At 52.2% G+C, this 13,102-nt stretch overlaps 1 protein-coding gene across 1 annotated transcript; it reads right to left on the bottom strand.

The window, feature by feature from the left end:
* Positions 1-3,890: 3,890 nt before the first annotated feature.
* On the bottom strand, positions 3,891-8,981 carry TMEM171 (transmembrane protein 171). The gene is made up of 3 exons (XM_075542659.1): positions 8,354-8,981; positions 5,131-5,272; positions 3,891-4,074 (listed from the first exon to the last, which is right to left on the bottom strand). The coding sequence occupies exons 1-3, from the start codon at positions 8,979-8,981 to the stop codon at positions 3,891-3,893; spliced, it is 954 nt and encodes a 317-aa protein (XP_075398774.1).
* Between the last annotated feature and the right edge of the window lie 4,121 nt (positions 8,982-13,102).

Raw genomic sequence — 13,102 nt, 5'->3', positions numbered from 1 at the left:
TCATTACTACGCTTAAACTGTTGGGGCATTACTGACCCGAAGCTCTGCCTTCAGGCACTTAGTCCCCTGCCAGCAAACAGATTCCAACTCAAAGTGACCCTGTACGACAGAGCAGAACTGTTCCCAAAGCTGGCTTCTGAGGCTGTACGTCTCTACAGAAGCCGGGCGCCTCTTCCTCCTCCCAGGCTGCAAGTGGGAGGTTTGAGCTGCTGACTTTGTGGTGAGGAGCCAAGCACTTTAACAGCTGTGCCACCAGGGACCTTTTTCAGGCACTTTACATGCTGGGTAACACTGGCTTTTATAGGGATTATGGCGACTAAAAGGCATAAAAAGTTTGATTTTTTTTTAAGGATCATTTTTTTGAGGGGGGCTCCTCTAACAATCTGTACATCAATTGTATAAAGCACGCGTGTACGTATGTTGCCATCATCCTTTCCTGAACATTTACTTTCAATTTGAGTCCTTGGTATCAGCTCCTCTTTTCCCTAACCCCCTACCCTCATGACCCCTTGATAAATTATTATTATTTTCATATCTTACCACTGTCTCCCTTCAACTGTATTTCTGTTGTTTCCCCTCAGGAGGCAAAGGGGGTAGTTATGTGTGGATCATTGTGATCAGTTCCCCCTTGTTCTCAACAATATGTTTTTGTTTGTTTGGGGTCTTCTGATACCTGTTACCTGATCCTGTTAACACCTCATGATTACACAGACTGGTGTGCTTCTTCCATGTGGGCTTGTTGCTTCTCTGCTGGATGGCTGGTCACTTAACTTCAAGCCTTTCAGACCCCAGATGCTATATCTTTTGATACGTGGGCACCATCAGCTTTCTTCACCACATTTGCTTGTGCACCCATTTTGTCTTCAGTGACTGTGTCGGGAAGGTGAGCATCATGGAATGCCAGGTTGCTAGAATAAAGTGTTCTTGCATTGAGGGAGGGCTTAAGCAGAGGCCCCTAGCATGTCCACTTCCTCAATGTATTTCCACATACATAAATGTACATAAGACAATACCTCTATTGTTAGGAATTAATAGATTTACATAAGTGCACACCTATGTTTATACCTGTATCCATAGCTTTGCTTCCTAGATCTTTCTTGTTTCCTTTTACCTTCCTCCTTTCCCACCATCACACTCACCCTTCGCTTCTTAATAATTCCTCTCAGCTACATTGCTGTTGCTCCAACACCCCCAGGATCTCTACATCCTCCTCGTTGTTGATTTTAATTCCCTAGCTGTTCCCGTGTATGGTGTTGTTTGCTCACGCTCACTTCCCCCACTCCTCCTCCCCACAAGTCCTGAAACCATCGGTCCCATTGCTTTCTCCTCAGGCTTGCTCCCCAAGCCGAACTCTTACGTTTCTGTCCTAACAGCAGGAGCGCTGGGTGGGTGATTCTACCTGGAGGCCAGTTTGACTCCTCAGGACCAGGTTCACATTTTTATATCAGATTTTATTATTGCCCAAAACGCTAAGTTGCTACAAATTTCATTCTGAAAATGGGCTTTCTCCCAGTTGGAGGGAGGGCCCCTGACAGGGTAGCAGGTTAGGCTTTGGGCTGTGAGCCACACAGGTCAGCATTTCAAAACACCTGGGGAGCGCCTCCGGAGAAAGATGAGGCTTCTACTCCCTTAAGGATTTAGTCTTGGAAACCCCGAGAGAGTTCTGCTCTGTCCCGTAGGGTCGCTGTGAGTTTAGTCTGGCTTTCCCAAATAACCGTTGGTCATCATTTTGTAAGATTTTCATCTAGAATGAAATCATTATTGTACCCAATGCTATAAAAAGCTTTTGCTTTGTAGTGTCTCTGTAAGAAGAATAAAATTCAGTGGTTTGTGTATCTTTGTACCCACATTCCCAGACGGCAAGTAGATCCTAACTCACACAGTCACACTGGTCCCTAAAGTTTCCAAGTCTGTGAATTCTCACTGGAGCAGACTGCATCTTTCTCCCCCATTCTCTTTCTTTTTTTTGGGGGGGGGGGATATGATAATGAAGGTAAAACCTACCAGAACTCCAACAGGATATCTAGTTACCCAAATATCCTATGACATGCTACTGTCAGAAGACTCCAGAATATCAATATATTAGTAACTGCCGCACGGCAGTGAGGAGTCCTGGTGACAGGTGTGGGTGAAGCCTGGGCCGCTAGCCGAGAGGCCTGTGCTCCGCCCCCACCAGCGTCTCCGCAGAAGGAAGATGGGACCATCTGCTTTAGTCAAGATTTCCACCTCGGAAACCACACGAGGCAGTTCTCTTCTGTCCTACAGGGTCACGGTGACTCCACTGATGTCGGGTAGCAGTGTGCTCCACGTGGTTTCCACGGACGATGTACCAAGCATACAAAACCAGGCTCTTCTTCCAAGGCCACTCTGGCAGACAGACCTCCAACCTTGCCGACAGCAGCCACGCATACTAACTGGATAAAGAGTCCAACATGGAGGTGCTCTGCCCGCGTTTCCTAAGCTCGTTTGAATCACGGTGCTGGTAAGGAATATTGAAAGTACCATGGACCCCCAAAAGAGCAAACAAATCTGCCTTGGAAGAAGTACAGCTGGACTGCTCCTTAGAAACAAGGATGGCGAGACTTCGTCTCGTGTGCTTCAGACATGTTGTCAGGAGAGGCCAGTCCCCGGAGAAGCACATCATGCCGGGGAAGCGGAGGGGCAGCGGACAAGAGGAAGGCCCTCAAGATGGACTGACACTGCGGCTGCACCGATGGGTTCAGACATAACAACTGAGGACGGCACCGGGCTGCCGTGTTTCCTTCTGCTGTGCACGGTGCCGCTGTGAGTCAGAACTCACTCAATGGTGCCCACCAACAACCACAATCTTGTTCCCCAACCCGCAAGGGGGCAGGGTGGAAACAGAAAGGAGAGGAAAGGGGAGGAGGAGGGGAGGCAGGAGAAGAAATTAGAAGAATCCAAAACAAACAGTCAAAAACAATTGTTGACAACGAGGGCGGTCGGAGCAGAGACCCAAAACCCATCTGTAGACAATGGGACATCCCTCATAGAAGAGTCACAAGGAAGGGATGAGTCAACCAGAGTGAAGTTGAGACTGCCTCACTCCCCACTATCATGACCCCAGTCCTGCCTTTCACTGCGGGCTAGACTGGAGCATGTGCACAGGTACAGAGAAGAGCTCAGGAAACATGGAATCCAGGACAGAGAAACCCCTCCGGAACAGTAATGGGAGCAGCAAGCCCAGGAGGGACGAGGGAAGGTGGGGGGAGGAGGGGAACTAATCACAGTGATTGAATCATAACCACCCACTTGGTGTAAGATAGGAAAATAACAATTTATCATTTATCAAGGGGCCACGAGGGTGGGGGAGAGGGATAAAAGAGGAGCGGATACCAAGGGCTCAGATATAAAGTAAATGTTCAGAAAATGATGATGGCAACATAGGTACAAATGTGCTTGATACAATGTAGAAGAGCCCTCAATAAAATGATCTTTAAAAAAAAAGAAAGAAATTAGAAGAATCAATTTGCTTCTTTTTTGCCCCAGAAGTAACATTTGAGATGGAAGTGATGAAGTTAGGCGCGGACAACTGCTTCCAGGTGTTCTTTGACAGAAGAAGGTAAGGACCTGGCTTTCGCACACCTCTGAGTGGGTTCAAATCCCACCCTTCCCTTTGAAAAGCCGTGGCCTTGAATGCATGCAGTCACCCCTCCCTGCTCCCTCCGCAGAGCTTCAGGCCTGCTTTCTTTGGGCTTTGCTCGCTGGTTTTCCGGTCTCCTCTGAGCCTCCGCCCAGCAAGACTGGCCCTGTGGCTGCCGGGATGGCATTGGGAGAAACAGAACGTAGGCAGTGCTGCTGTGTGTTTTATTAAAAACATAGTAAATAGAATAGTGATCCTTTGTATGTAAAACAGAACTGGAGTCCAGGGCTCACGGTGGGGGCGGGGATGTGACTGAGGTGACTTCTTTTTCTTCGTAAGGAGGAGGCAAGTCAGGAGGCAAGGTCGGCACAGCGGAGCCCTCCAGGGCTGAACGAGTCCCAGAAATAGTGTAGACAAACTCACGCTGTCGCTCTGTCGCAGAGGCTGCACCGGGGCCCTCGGGAGCCGGAGTCCTGCTGGACAGAAGGAGGACACTCTGAACCAGGGGGAAGGGAAACAGCCCCACCCCTTCAGTGCCCCGCTCTTTTCAAGTGTTTCATAAGCACTGGCATGCTAACCCAAAGCTGGGGGTTCAAATCCACCAGCCACTCTGTGGAAGAGCGATGAGGCTGCCTGCTCCTTTGTTGCTGGGAGGCGCCCTTGAGTCGGGGCAACTCCAAGGACAACAGAAGGAAACACTGCCTGGTCCTGCACCCTCCTCACCGGCGTGAGGTTTGGGTTCCTTGTTGCAGCTCTGGTATCGGTGCATCTCACCGAGGGCCTTCCCTTTCCCCACCACCCTCTACTTGAGCTACCACGATGCCCTCCTCCAGGGACTGGCCTCTCCTGATAGCATGTCCACAGCCCATGAGACAAAGTCTCGCCAGTCTTGCTTCTAAGGAATGTTCTGGCTGGATTTCTCCCAGGGCAGGTTTGTTTGTTTGGGTTTTTTGTTTTGGGTTTTTGGTCATTTGTGGTACTTTCAATTTTCTTCAAAATAAAGATTTACAGTCCTGGAAACTCTTGCTAGGCTCTCCATGATCAAAAAGAACTAGGTGGTAGCTTTCGTTTCAAGAGGATCTACTGAAAAATTTCTTCCATCTTCTACGTTACAGTTGGATCACTTCTCTGCCATCAAGTTGATCTTGACTCAAAGCCACATAACATGACAGAGCAGAACTGCCCCACAGGGTTCCAGAGCTGTCCTCTTCACAGAAGAAGACGGATGGCTAAACTACAACTTCCCCCGGAAGGGGCAGCTGGTGGGTTCAGAACCCCTGAACTTTGAGTTACAACTTAAGCACTTACCCACAGAGGCACCAGGGCACTACTTTGATGGCTTAACCCTTACTTTGCTGAGAGTGGATCCTAACAGTAAAGCACTCACGTTACATGACACACAAGGTCGCCCAGGTATTATGCAAACATACATGATGCTTACCCTCCAGTGCGTAGGCTTGTACCCTCCCCAATTTGCAGGTCTGGGAAACTAAACACGCCTATTTAGAAGTTCAAATGTAAAGTCTTACCCAAAGTTAAAAATACTGTAATATGAAGGTGGGCCCCCATTCTGATGCAAACGGGTTGCTTGAGGACTTCGAGTGGCTCCAGATGCTGGAGACTCCGGAAAGTAGGGTGGTGGCGGAGGTGGAAATATTATCACCGAATCACCTAAGGAAAGAATAGTTTGATGACGACACCTAAGTAGTGAATGGAAACAAAATAGCAAGGGTAAAGTCAAGTAATTCTGTATTTGCCTCACCAATGCAAAGGTCCACAGTCAGCGCTCAAAGCAGCAGCAGTCAAGAGACGAACAGACGCTCCAGAATTTAAAATGGTGCCCATTTCTCAGAGAAAGTCTGAGCTAACGCTTTTCTGTGGGGGGCTTGCTAACATGGCGCCTGAGCTTTCTCGAATTTCTCCTGTTGATAAAGCGCTTTTTTTTAAAGTGAGCTGCTAGATAAATGATCGGGTTCCTCGATTGTAGTTTAAGGCTATTAAACTAAAAATAAATAAATCAGTCTGTCTTAGTCTAGAAGTTCCACTGTCCCGGGTGAGCCTGCTGGTGCTTGAATCCCAGCAACAATGCTTCCCGCGCACCAGGCAGCCCAGTGCAAGCAGGCAGGCCCGCCAGAGCCAAAGTGCTTTCACTGTCTTTAACTCCCCACACCCAGCCACGCTGCAGACAGGAAAGTTCAGCTCAGAGAAAAAGGGGGTGGGGGGGCGGGGAAGTAAAGAAAGAAAAGGAGGGTGTTGATTTCTGGCATTCCTTCTCACTCCAGGACACACCCCCGTGTGCTGTGGGGTGGAGGGACCAGGGACAGAGTGCAGGCTCCAAAGCATATTCTGATTCTAATACAAAATGTCCCTTACAAGCTGCCAAGAACATTCTAGACACGAGGCAGCACCATGATGCTGAGATCCGAGTGAGGTATCTGGTAAGTTGGTAGCCCCAATTTCAAAAGACGAGATGAAAAGGTTCATGGCCAGTGCTGGACAAAGGAGCCACCGTGGAGAGCAGGTTATGACTTCAGCTGCGAACCACAAAGTCAGCTGTTCAAACCCACCAGCCACTTCCCGGGAAAAAGCTAAGACATTCTGCTCCCTAAAAAATTGACACTGAGAAATCCACAGGGCACTTCTACTCTGCCCAGAGGGTTGCTGTGGGTCAGAATCGACGTGATTGTAGCGAGTGATTTTCGCTTTAGGCACAGAGCCCTCACAGGCAAGGCGCACTCTCCACCCGCCACCAGCCAGGGCAGGCATTTCCGCATGTCTAAAAGGAGCCCTGCTAGTGGCGCTGGCTATACACTGGACTCTAACCATGGCCAGCTGTTCGAAACCACCAGCTGGCCCATGGGACCACGATGGAACTTTCTGCTCCCATACACATGAACCGCCTCGGAAGCCCACGGGGCAGGTCTGCCCTGGCTATAGGTTGCTGAAGGCAGTCTTGGCTAGTGGTGCCCAGACGCCTCCACCACCACCTCCCCGGAGTTCCTGCGGGCCCCTCAGAAGATGCACCTCCCATTTTCCAGGGAGATGCCAATCAAAGCCCAAGCGAGAAAAGGCAAAATTCTTCCATTTTAAAAAATGGTTGGAGTGGATCAGAGGAATTAAGCTCACCTTGTGGAATCAGGTGCTTAAAAAATAAGCTTTTAGGACAGGATAGCCAACTGTCAAAAGTAAACAAGGAAATGCTCAGAGCACCCACAGTTATCTCCACCACCCCGCCAGTCTTCCACCTCATCGGTCCCTAGCCATCTGCTCACCAGGCGGTATCCCTGTCTCTACTGCCCTTCAGAACTTGAGGTCCTTGTGAGATGATGGGATATGCCCACTGAGGGCAGACTCGCCTCATACACCAGGGTGCGTGCATCCAGCCCTCAGCACGGAGGCTGCAGGCAGCATGGGTCCACAGTGGGAGAGCCCCACTTCTTGGTTAACCCATTCCGGGCAGATCTACTGTCTGGGAATAGCAGGATTTGCGCACGCGCGCGCGCGCACACACACACAAAGTCCCATCACCTCACTTCTCTGTGAGGGTCAAAGCCAGAACTGAAAAGAATAGACCATGACTAGATTCTCGGAGCCCTGGTGGTATAGTGGCTTACACACTGGGCTGCTAGTCAAAGGGTCAGCAGTTCAAACCCACCAGCCAATCTGAAAAAGAGGCTTTCTGCTCCCAAAATGATTTATAGCCTTGGAAAGTCTACATAGGGTCAACTATTCGCTGCAAAACACTTGATGGCAGTAATGGGTTCTAACTTTTTGGTACCATGCTTTAAAAAAAAGGGTGATTGAAAAAAACCCAAAAACATGAATCTTGTACCACAAAACCAAATCAGAGGAAAACAAGGCATTAGATTGATGCAGACCTGACCTTGAACAACTAAGTAGGGAAGACTTTATGCAATGCCATCCTCAGCACCTACCCAGGGCCACTGCACACCCAGCACCAGCAGCTCTGCTGTCCCCTCCTCCCTGTTCCAAGTGGGCCAGGAACTCTCCTTCCAGGATGCCCGAGGGCACTCTTTGAAATGTGCTCTTTAAGTGGAGAACAGGCCACACAAGGAGTACATTTACTTGGATGCCATCCTGTTCCCCAAAGGATGGAGAACATCTGTAATGTTGGCGAGCTCTATGGTCCATCCCCTAATGACTGCTGGAACACCTGGTGAAGGATGAAGCCGGAGGGTGCTTTGCAAGGGCCGAGCTAGCTACAGGCAAGACAGGACCAGACAGAAAGCAGCGCAGACGCCCCGTTCAAAGCACCTGCAGACCAAGGGACAGGGCCCTGCTTGGGATCTTGGAATGTCATGCAGGGAGGAATCTTAGAAATTCAGTGTCTTTTTTTTCTTCCCACAGATGTATAAACTATGGCCAAAAGCAGTTCAACTACAGCCAAGGGAGGTTAAGCATTAGCCAAGGACAGCCAGCCTGGGATGCGACCTACGTGTCCAAAAGCTAGTGGTACTAAGAAGAACAGGAGAGAAGTAAGGCCATCTTCGAAGTTCTCTATTTCCCCTTACTTTGCTGCATGATCTCGGTCAAGGTCAGTACACAGTGTCCCGAGGCTTTAGCTAAATAATAGAGTGGTTGGTGGGGCTGGGTGGGCCTGGTGAATACAAGGCTTCCCGCCGCAGCAGCAAGGCGAGTGGGCACGTGCGTGACGGTGGAGACAAACTGCAAGCACAGCCCAGGGCCAACTCGATGAGGACAAAAGCAAGCGTGCGCGCGGCAGCCACTAACCTACAGTGACGTGGACAGGCTCGGTGCTCTGCGAGTGCCCTTCTTCACTGGCCGCGACGTCCTGGCTCCCGTCGCTGCTGTTTCTTTTCTTGATGTGGGCGGCCACGAAGAAGCATAACCCCACGAGCACAATCAGGGGTCCCAGGATTTGCAAAGTCAGGAACCCGCAGATCTGCGGCTCGGAAGCGGCGGTGTCCGTCTCGTTCAACGACTCCTGGGTCCAGGATGCGTCACACCCGGGCACCCAAATGCCCAGGACGCTGATCAGCAGGCCGCTGGTCAGGAAGAGAACCCCGAAGATGAGGCACTGGGCGAACTGGCGGCTCTCCCCGCAGAGGAAGGCCGCGTCCGGGTCCTGCTGGCTGGCTCGCCGCCTCCACTCCACGCGCTGAAGCCGCGCCCTAGAGCGAGCCAGGATCACTGCCCCCAGCCCCATCACGACGCACAAGGGCCCGGCCACCTTGAGCAGCAGGCTGCATTTGGTAAGGGCTTCGTAATAGCATGTTTGGAATCCGAAGACGGACATCAGGACGCCCACACACATCAGGACGGCCCCCGAGACAAAGAGGATGAAGATGAGCTTGCTGACTTGCCGGTCCCAGCGGTCCGCCCCGGCCGTGGGAGACATGGTCGGAGGAGGCCACGCCCCCCGTGGGGGGGGTGGGCTGTCTTCTTCTTGCTTTCTTGACGACTCCGGCAGCTCTGCAAACACAACCAAGCACCAAATCAAAGTGGGCACAGGTGTCCCCCACCCGCCGGGTCATGCGCAGGTCAGGCCAGAATCGCACAGGGCGAGACCCAACACAGACTGGGCTCCTCGCACCTGAAGGACTGCAGAATCAAGTGTTTATGCGTGAGAGCTGACACCTAGAAATTCCTGGATATGTCATTTTACGAGGGTATTTAGGAAAAGGGAGTGCAATGCCTTATCTGTGACGAGAGGCCCAGGAAAAAGTTCCTCAAACTCACTTCTCCTGGCCGAAAAACAATGGCACGTGAGGGAAGACCCACTAGGATTGTGTCTGATTTATGGACGTCCCACAATTCACCACAGCTGCTCCGAGCATTTCCAAGTCTGTAAATGTTTGCTGAGTCACTAACTTTCCATTTCCTGCACTAGGCTGTGGCAACTTTCCTTTCGGTGCCTCGATCAGAGCACTATCGACGGGAGGCCGAGCTGGGCAGTTTAACTGTAAGGAAGTTTCAGATGGGAGGATGGGTCCCGAACAGGGCTGTGTAATGGACTCACTTATTCGGTCAGATGCCCAGCCTGAAATCAGAGTGACCCATTCGTTGGCAGACTGTGGCACAGCGCTCAAGGGCGCCCCCTCTCCAAAGTGGGTGATGTTCGTGCTGTTCACCTTGCCCCATGGTGTGTCACTGCTTCGGCACACAGGTGAATACCAAACGCCAACATAAGGGGACTTTGAAAGAAGAACCTCAGTCTGCGGGGAAACCGCCTTCTAGCCAAATCACCCCACTCTGGACGTCAGCTGATTTCAGCCATCTGGACCAAGGCCATGATCGATGACATCACTTACCTGAGTGGCTACTAAAGACTTATCTGGGGTGTTTTGTTTTGATAGAAAGAACGCGGTGTCTTTCTCACCCTGTTATGGCCTCTTACTGGATATTCTGGTGATGGAATATTGTACCCAAACTCTTTAAGGTGGGACACTCACTAAGACACTGGAGGTTTTAAAGAGGAATGCCCCTTCCTCAACGGGAGAAACTAGACACATCTTGTTCCTCTGACACCAATAATCCTGCAGAGGACCTCAAGGTAGAGGCTCTAACCCCAAGGCCACGCTATCCAGCCAAACGGACACGGTGTGCGTGTGAGGTGTCCTTTTAGGTAGAGAGCAGCAGCCGGCCGTCTACTAGGAAGTACTTTTCCAGGAATGAGGATGGTGGACTCAGAAGGAAGTCAGAGGGAGGAGTGGGAGGAAAAGGAAATATGGGCACGAGGGAGAAGCTGGAACTTCACATCTGGAACAATTATGACTTATGCACCTGCAATTAAGCTAGAACTCAGAAGACCTGGGTATTGCATCAATAAGATCATTCGGAAACCCATCAGCGGAATTGATGGTTTCAGTGATGATGGTAGATAAGGGGGATTCTCAGCTACAGGGCCCCATCAGGAATTCATGGTACAGTAATACCTCAGTTGTCTAAATCAATTTGTTCCAAAGTCATATTCAAAAACCAACTGATTTGGATATATAGTCCCACACCCCCCCCCAAGGGAGGGGTGAATAACAGAAATGTGGGTGAAGGGAGACAGTGTAAGACATGAAGTAACAATAATAGATCAAGAATGCATAAGGGTGGGAGGGTGGTGAAGGGAGGGGAAGAAAGAGGAGCTGATACCAAGGACTCAAGTAGAAAGAAAACATTTTGGAAATGTTGATGGCAACATATGTAAAGTGCGCTTAATACAACTGAATGATGGGTTGTTCTAAGATTTGTAAGAGCCCCTCAATAAAATGACTAATAAAAAAAACTCAAAACACCATTTCCCCCCTAAGAAATAATGGAAAACCAAATGATTGGTTCTGAAGCCCCAAAATTACACTTATGAATTCGTTTTTCAAGGACTTGAGCACAAAGTGAACAGCGCTAAGTTGTAGTCATGCCCCTAAAACATCTAATCACATTAAATATCAAAGCACAGTACAGGAAATACAATTATGGCGTTGCAGGCAAACAAAGCGCTCCAAAAAGCCCAGTGGTACTGTCTGAAGACACTAACACAAGCACTAGGTTGTCAGAGCGAGAGCCAGACGAGACTCCAGCGGCAGTCTCACAATCATTGCAAGGATGGGCTCCAACACAGCAAGGATCATGGGGAGGAGGGCCCGGGACTGAGCATTTTTGTCCACACTCGAGTACACTTAACAACAGTGGACCAAGCAACTAGGCTATGTTTTAATCCCCTTCCAAAAGGGTGTCTCGGGTGCAGTGGTGACACTTTGGGCTGCAATCCACAAGGCCAGCAAGATCTGCTGCGGTGACCCCCCCAACCATAAAATTATTTTCTTGCTACTTCATCACTGTCATTTTGCTACTGTGATGAATCGCGCGACCCCTGTGAAAGGGTCGTTGGACCCCCCAAAGGGGTCGCGACCCTCAGGTTGAGAACCGCTGCTCTAAAGCGTTTCATTCTCTGAAACGCACCGGGGCAGTTCTACCTTGTTCCATAGGTCCTCAGGAGTGGAAATCTAAACGGATTCACCCAAAGCGAAATCCACTCGCCAACTTACCTATTAGTTTGCCCAATGACATTTCCAATCTCATCTCCAAGCCATGCGCATCTCACTGGGTCTAAAACATGGGTGTCTTTTAGGGGGAGTCTCTAGGTAAGATTCGCCCCCCCCCCAGCGCAAACTACGACCTCCAACGGCGCCCAGAGGCGCAGCTTCAGCGCGGGACCCTGCGCTCCCCTGCGCTCGCGGGCGCCACGACCCGCACGGACCCGCCGTCCCCAAAACCCGCCGAGTCCTTGCAAGGAGATGCCACCCGCGGAAGCCCGGCCGCCTACCTGAGGGCGCGTCCTGCGAGCGCGCTGCCCGCGCCGGGGCGCCCCGTCCCGGAGTCTGGCTCGGGCCTCGGGGGTCGCGCTCCGCGGGGGTCGCGCTCCGCGGGGGCCGCACTAGCTCGGGGCCCGGACTGTGCACCACGTCCGCCGCCCCCGCGTCCTCCGCCGCCGCCCGCCGCGCCGCACTGTGCCACCTGCGCGCCGAGCCCGAGGGCGGGCCCAGCCTTTTCAGAGAAGGGGCGGCGCCCGGGCGGTGCGGCCGAGGCGGGAGGCAGGCAGGGCCGGATCGGGCAGGGCCGGGCAGACCGGCGAAAGCTGGCCGTCACCAGGTGGCGCCTTCGGGGGGCGGCAGTGCGCGGAGCACAGCAGGGGGGCGCAAGGGCGGCTTCGGGGCTCAGCTCTGGGAGACGTGGACGATTGTGCGCCTCAGACCACGAGGGCCGGGGGTCCGAGTGGAATGGACACCCCACCACCTCCCTGTCCCCCCGCGAGTCGAGGTTAATTTGGCTGCCCGAACTGCTCTGTCCCGGCCCGAGGCCAGGCGGCGGCCAGGGACGGTCCCCCTGGTTCCTAAGACCCTGCATTCCGGGGAGGTAGGAAAGGGTGACAGAAAGGGACCATGAAGGAGTGGCCCTACCCCCCCCCCTTCTGCGTGGCTGAGGTGCAGTGGGTCTCTCCGTTGCCGGGCGCAGGTAAGCCATGGTGCCGTGACCCTCTGGCCGCTTGGGAGCCCTTCACAGGGGTCACTAGAGCAGGCGCCAGGCCACCCGTCCCTGACAGTTCGCCCTGGAGACGCGAGGTCTGGGAGCTTGTACCCCATCCGGATGTGAGTCGGGGTTCTCTCTCCAGCCACCCAGGCATGCGGGCAGGCCCTCCGCAGGCCCCTTGCACGTTTCTCATTCAGGGGCGCAGCCTGCCTTTGCCATGGACCCTGCTTCCTGGCTCCCGACCACTAACCATCCCTCGGAATTCAACTGGTAACTTTCCCTGCCCTTGAACCAGGAGTCTCCAGAAGGGGTTGCTAATCCTGTGCTCTTTGTAACCTACCCCGTGACAGGTGACAGGATCCAACCATGCCAGTTTCCACCTCAGAGGTCATGGCACCCTGGAAGGTGAGTCAAGGGCTCAGCCTGAGCAGAGGGGACTCCCTCCCACCCTCAGGTTCCTTCTCCCTGTTTCCTGTGCACCCTAGCCAACATCCAGGCATG

Source organism: Tenrec ecaudatus, chromosome 2 (assembly GCF_050624435.1).
Source record: "Tenrec ecaudatus isolate mTenEca1 chromosome 2, mTenEca1.hap1, whole genome shotgun sequence".
Classification (NCBI taxonomy): Eukaryota; Metazoa; Chordata; class Mammalia; order Afrosoricida; family Tenrecidae; genus Tenrec; species Tenrec ecaudatus.
The sequence above is the reverse complement of the archived record's forward strand: the minus strand, read 5'-3'. Positions and strand labels throughout refer to the sequence as shown.

Coding starts and splice junctions, on each gene's coding strand:
- TMEM171 (XM_075542659.1), bottom strand. CDS start 8,981: ATGTCTCCCACGGCCGGGGCGGACCGCTGGGACCGGCAAGTCAGCAAG. Junction 5,273..8,353: donor GCCTGTCCACGTCACTGTAG/GTTAGTGGCTGC, acceptor TTCTTTCCTTAG/GTGATTCGGTGATAATATTT. Junction 4,075..5,130: donor TACAGTATTTTTAACTTTGG/GTAAGACTTTAC, acceptor TCTGTCCAGCAG/GACTCCGGCTCCCGAGGGCC.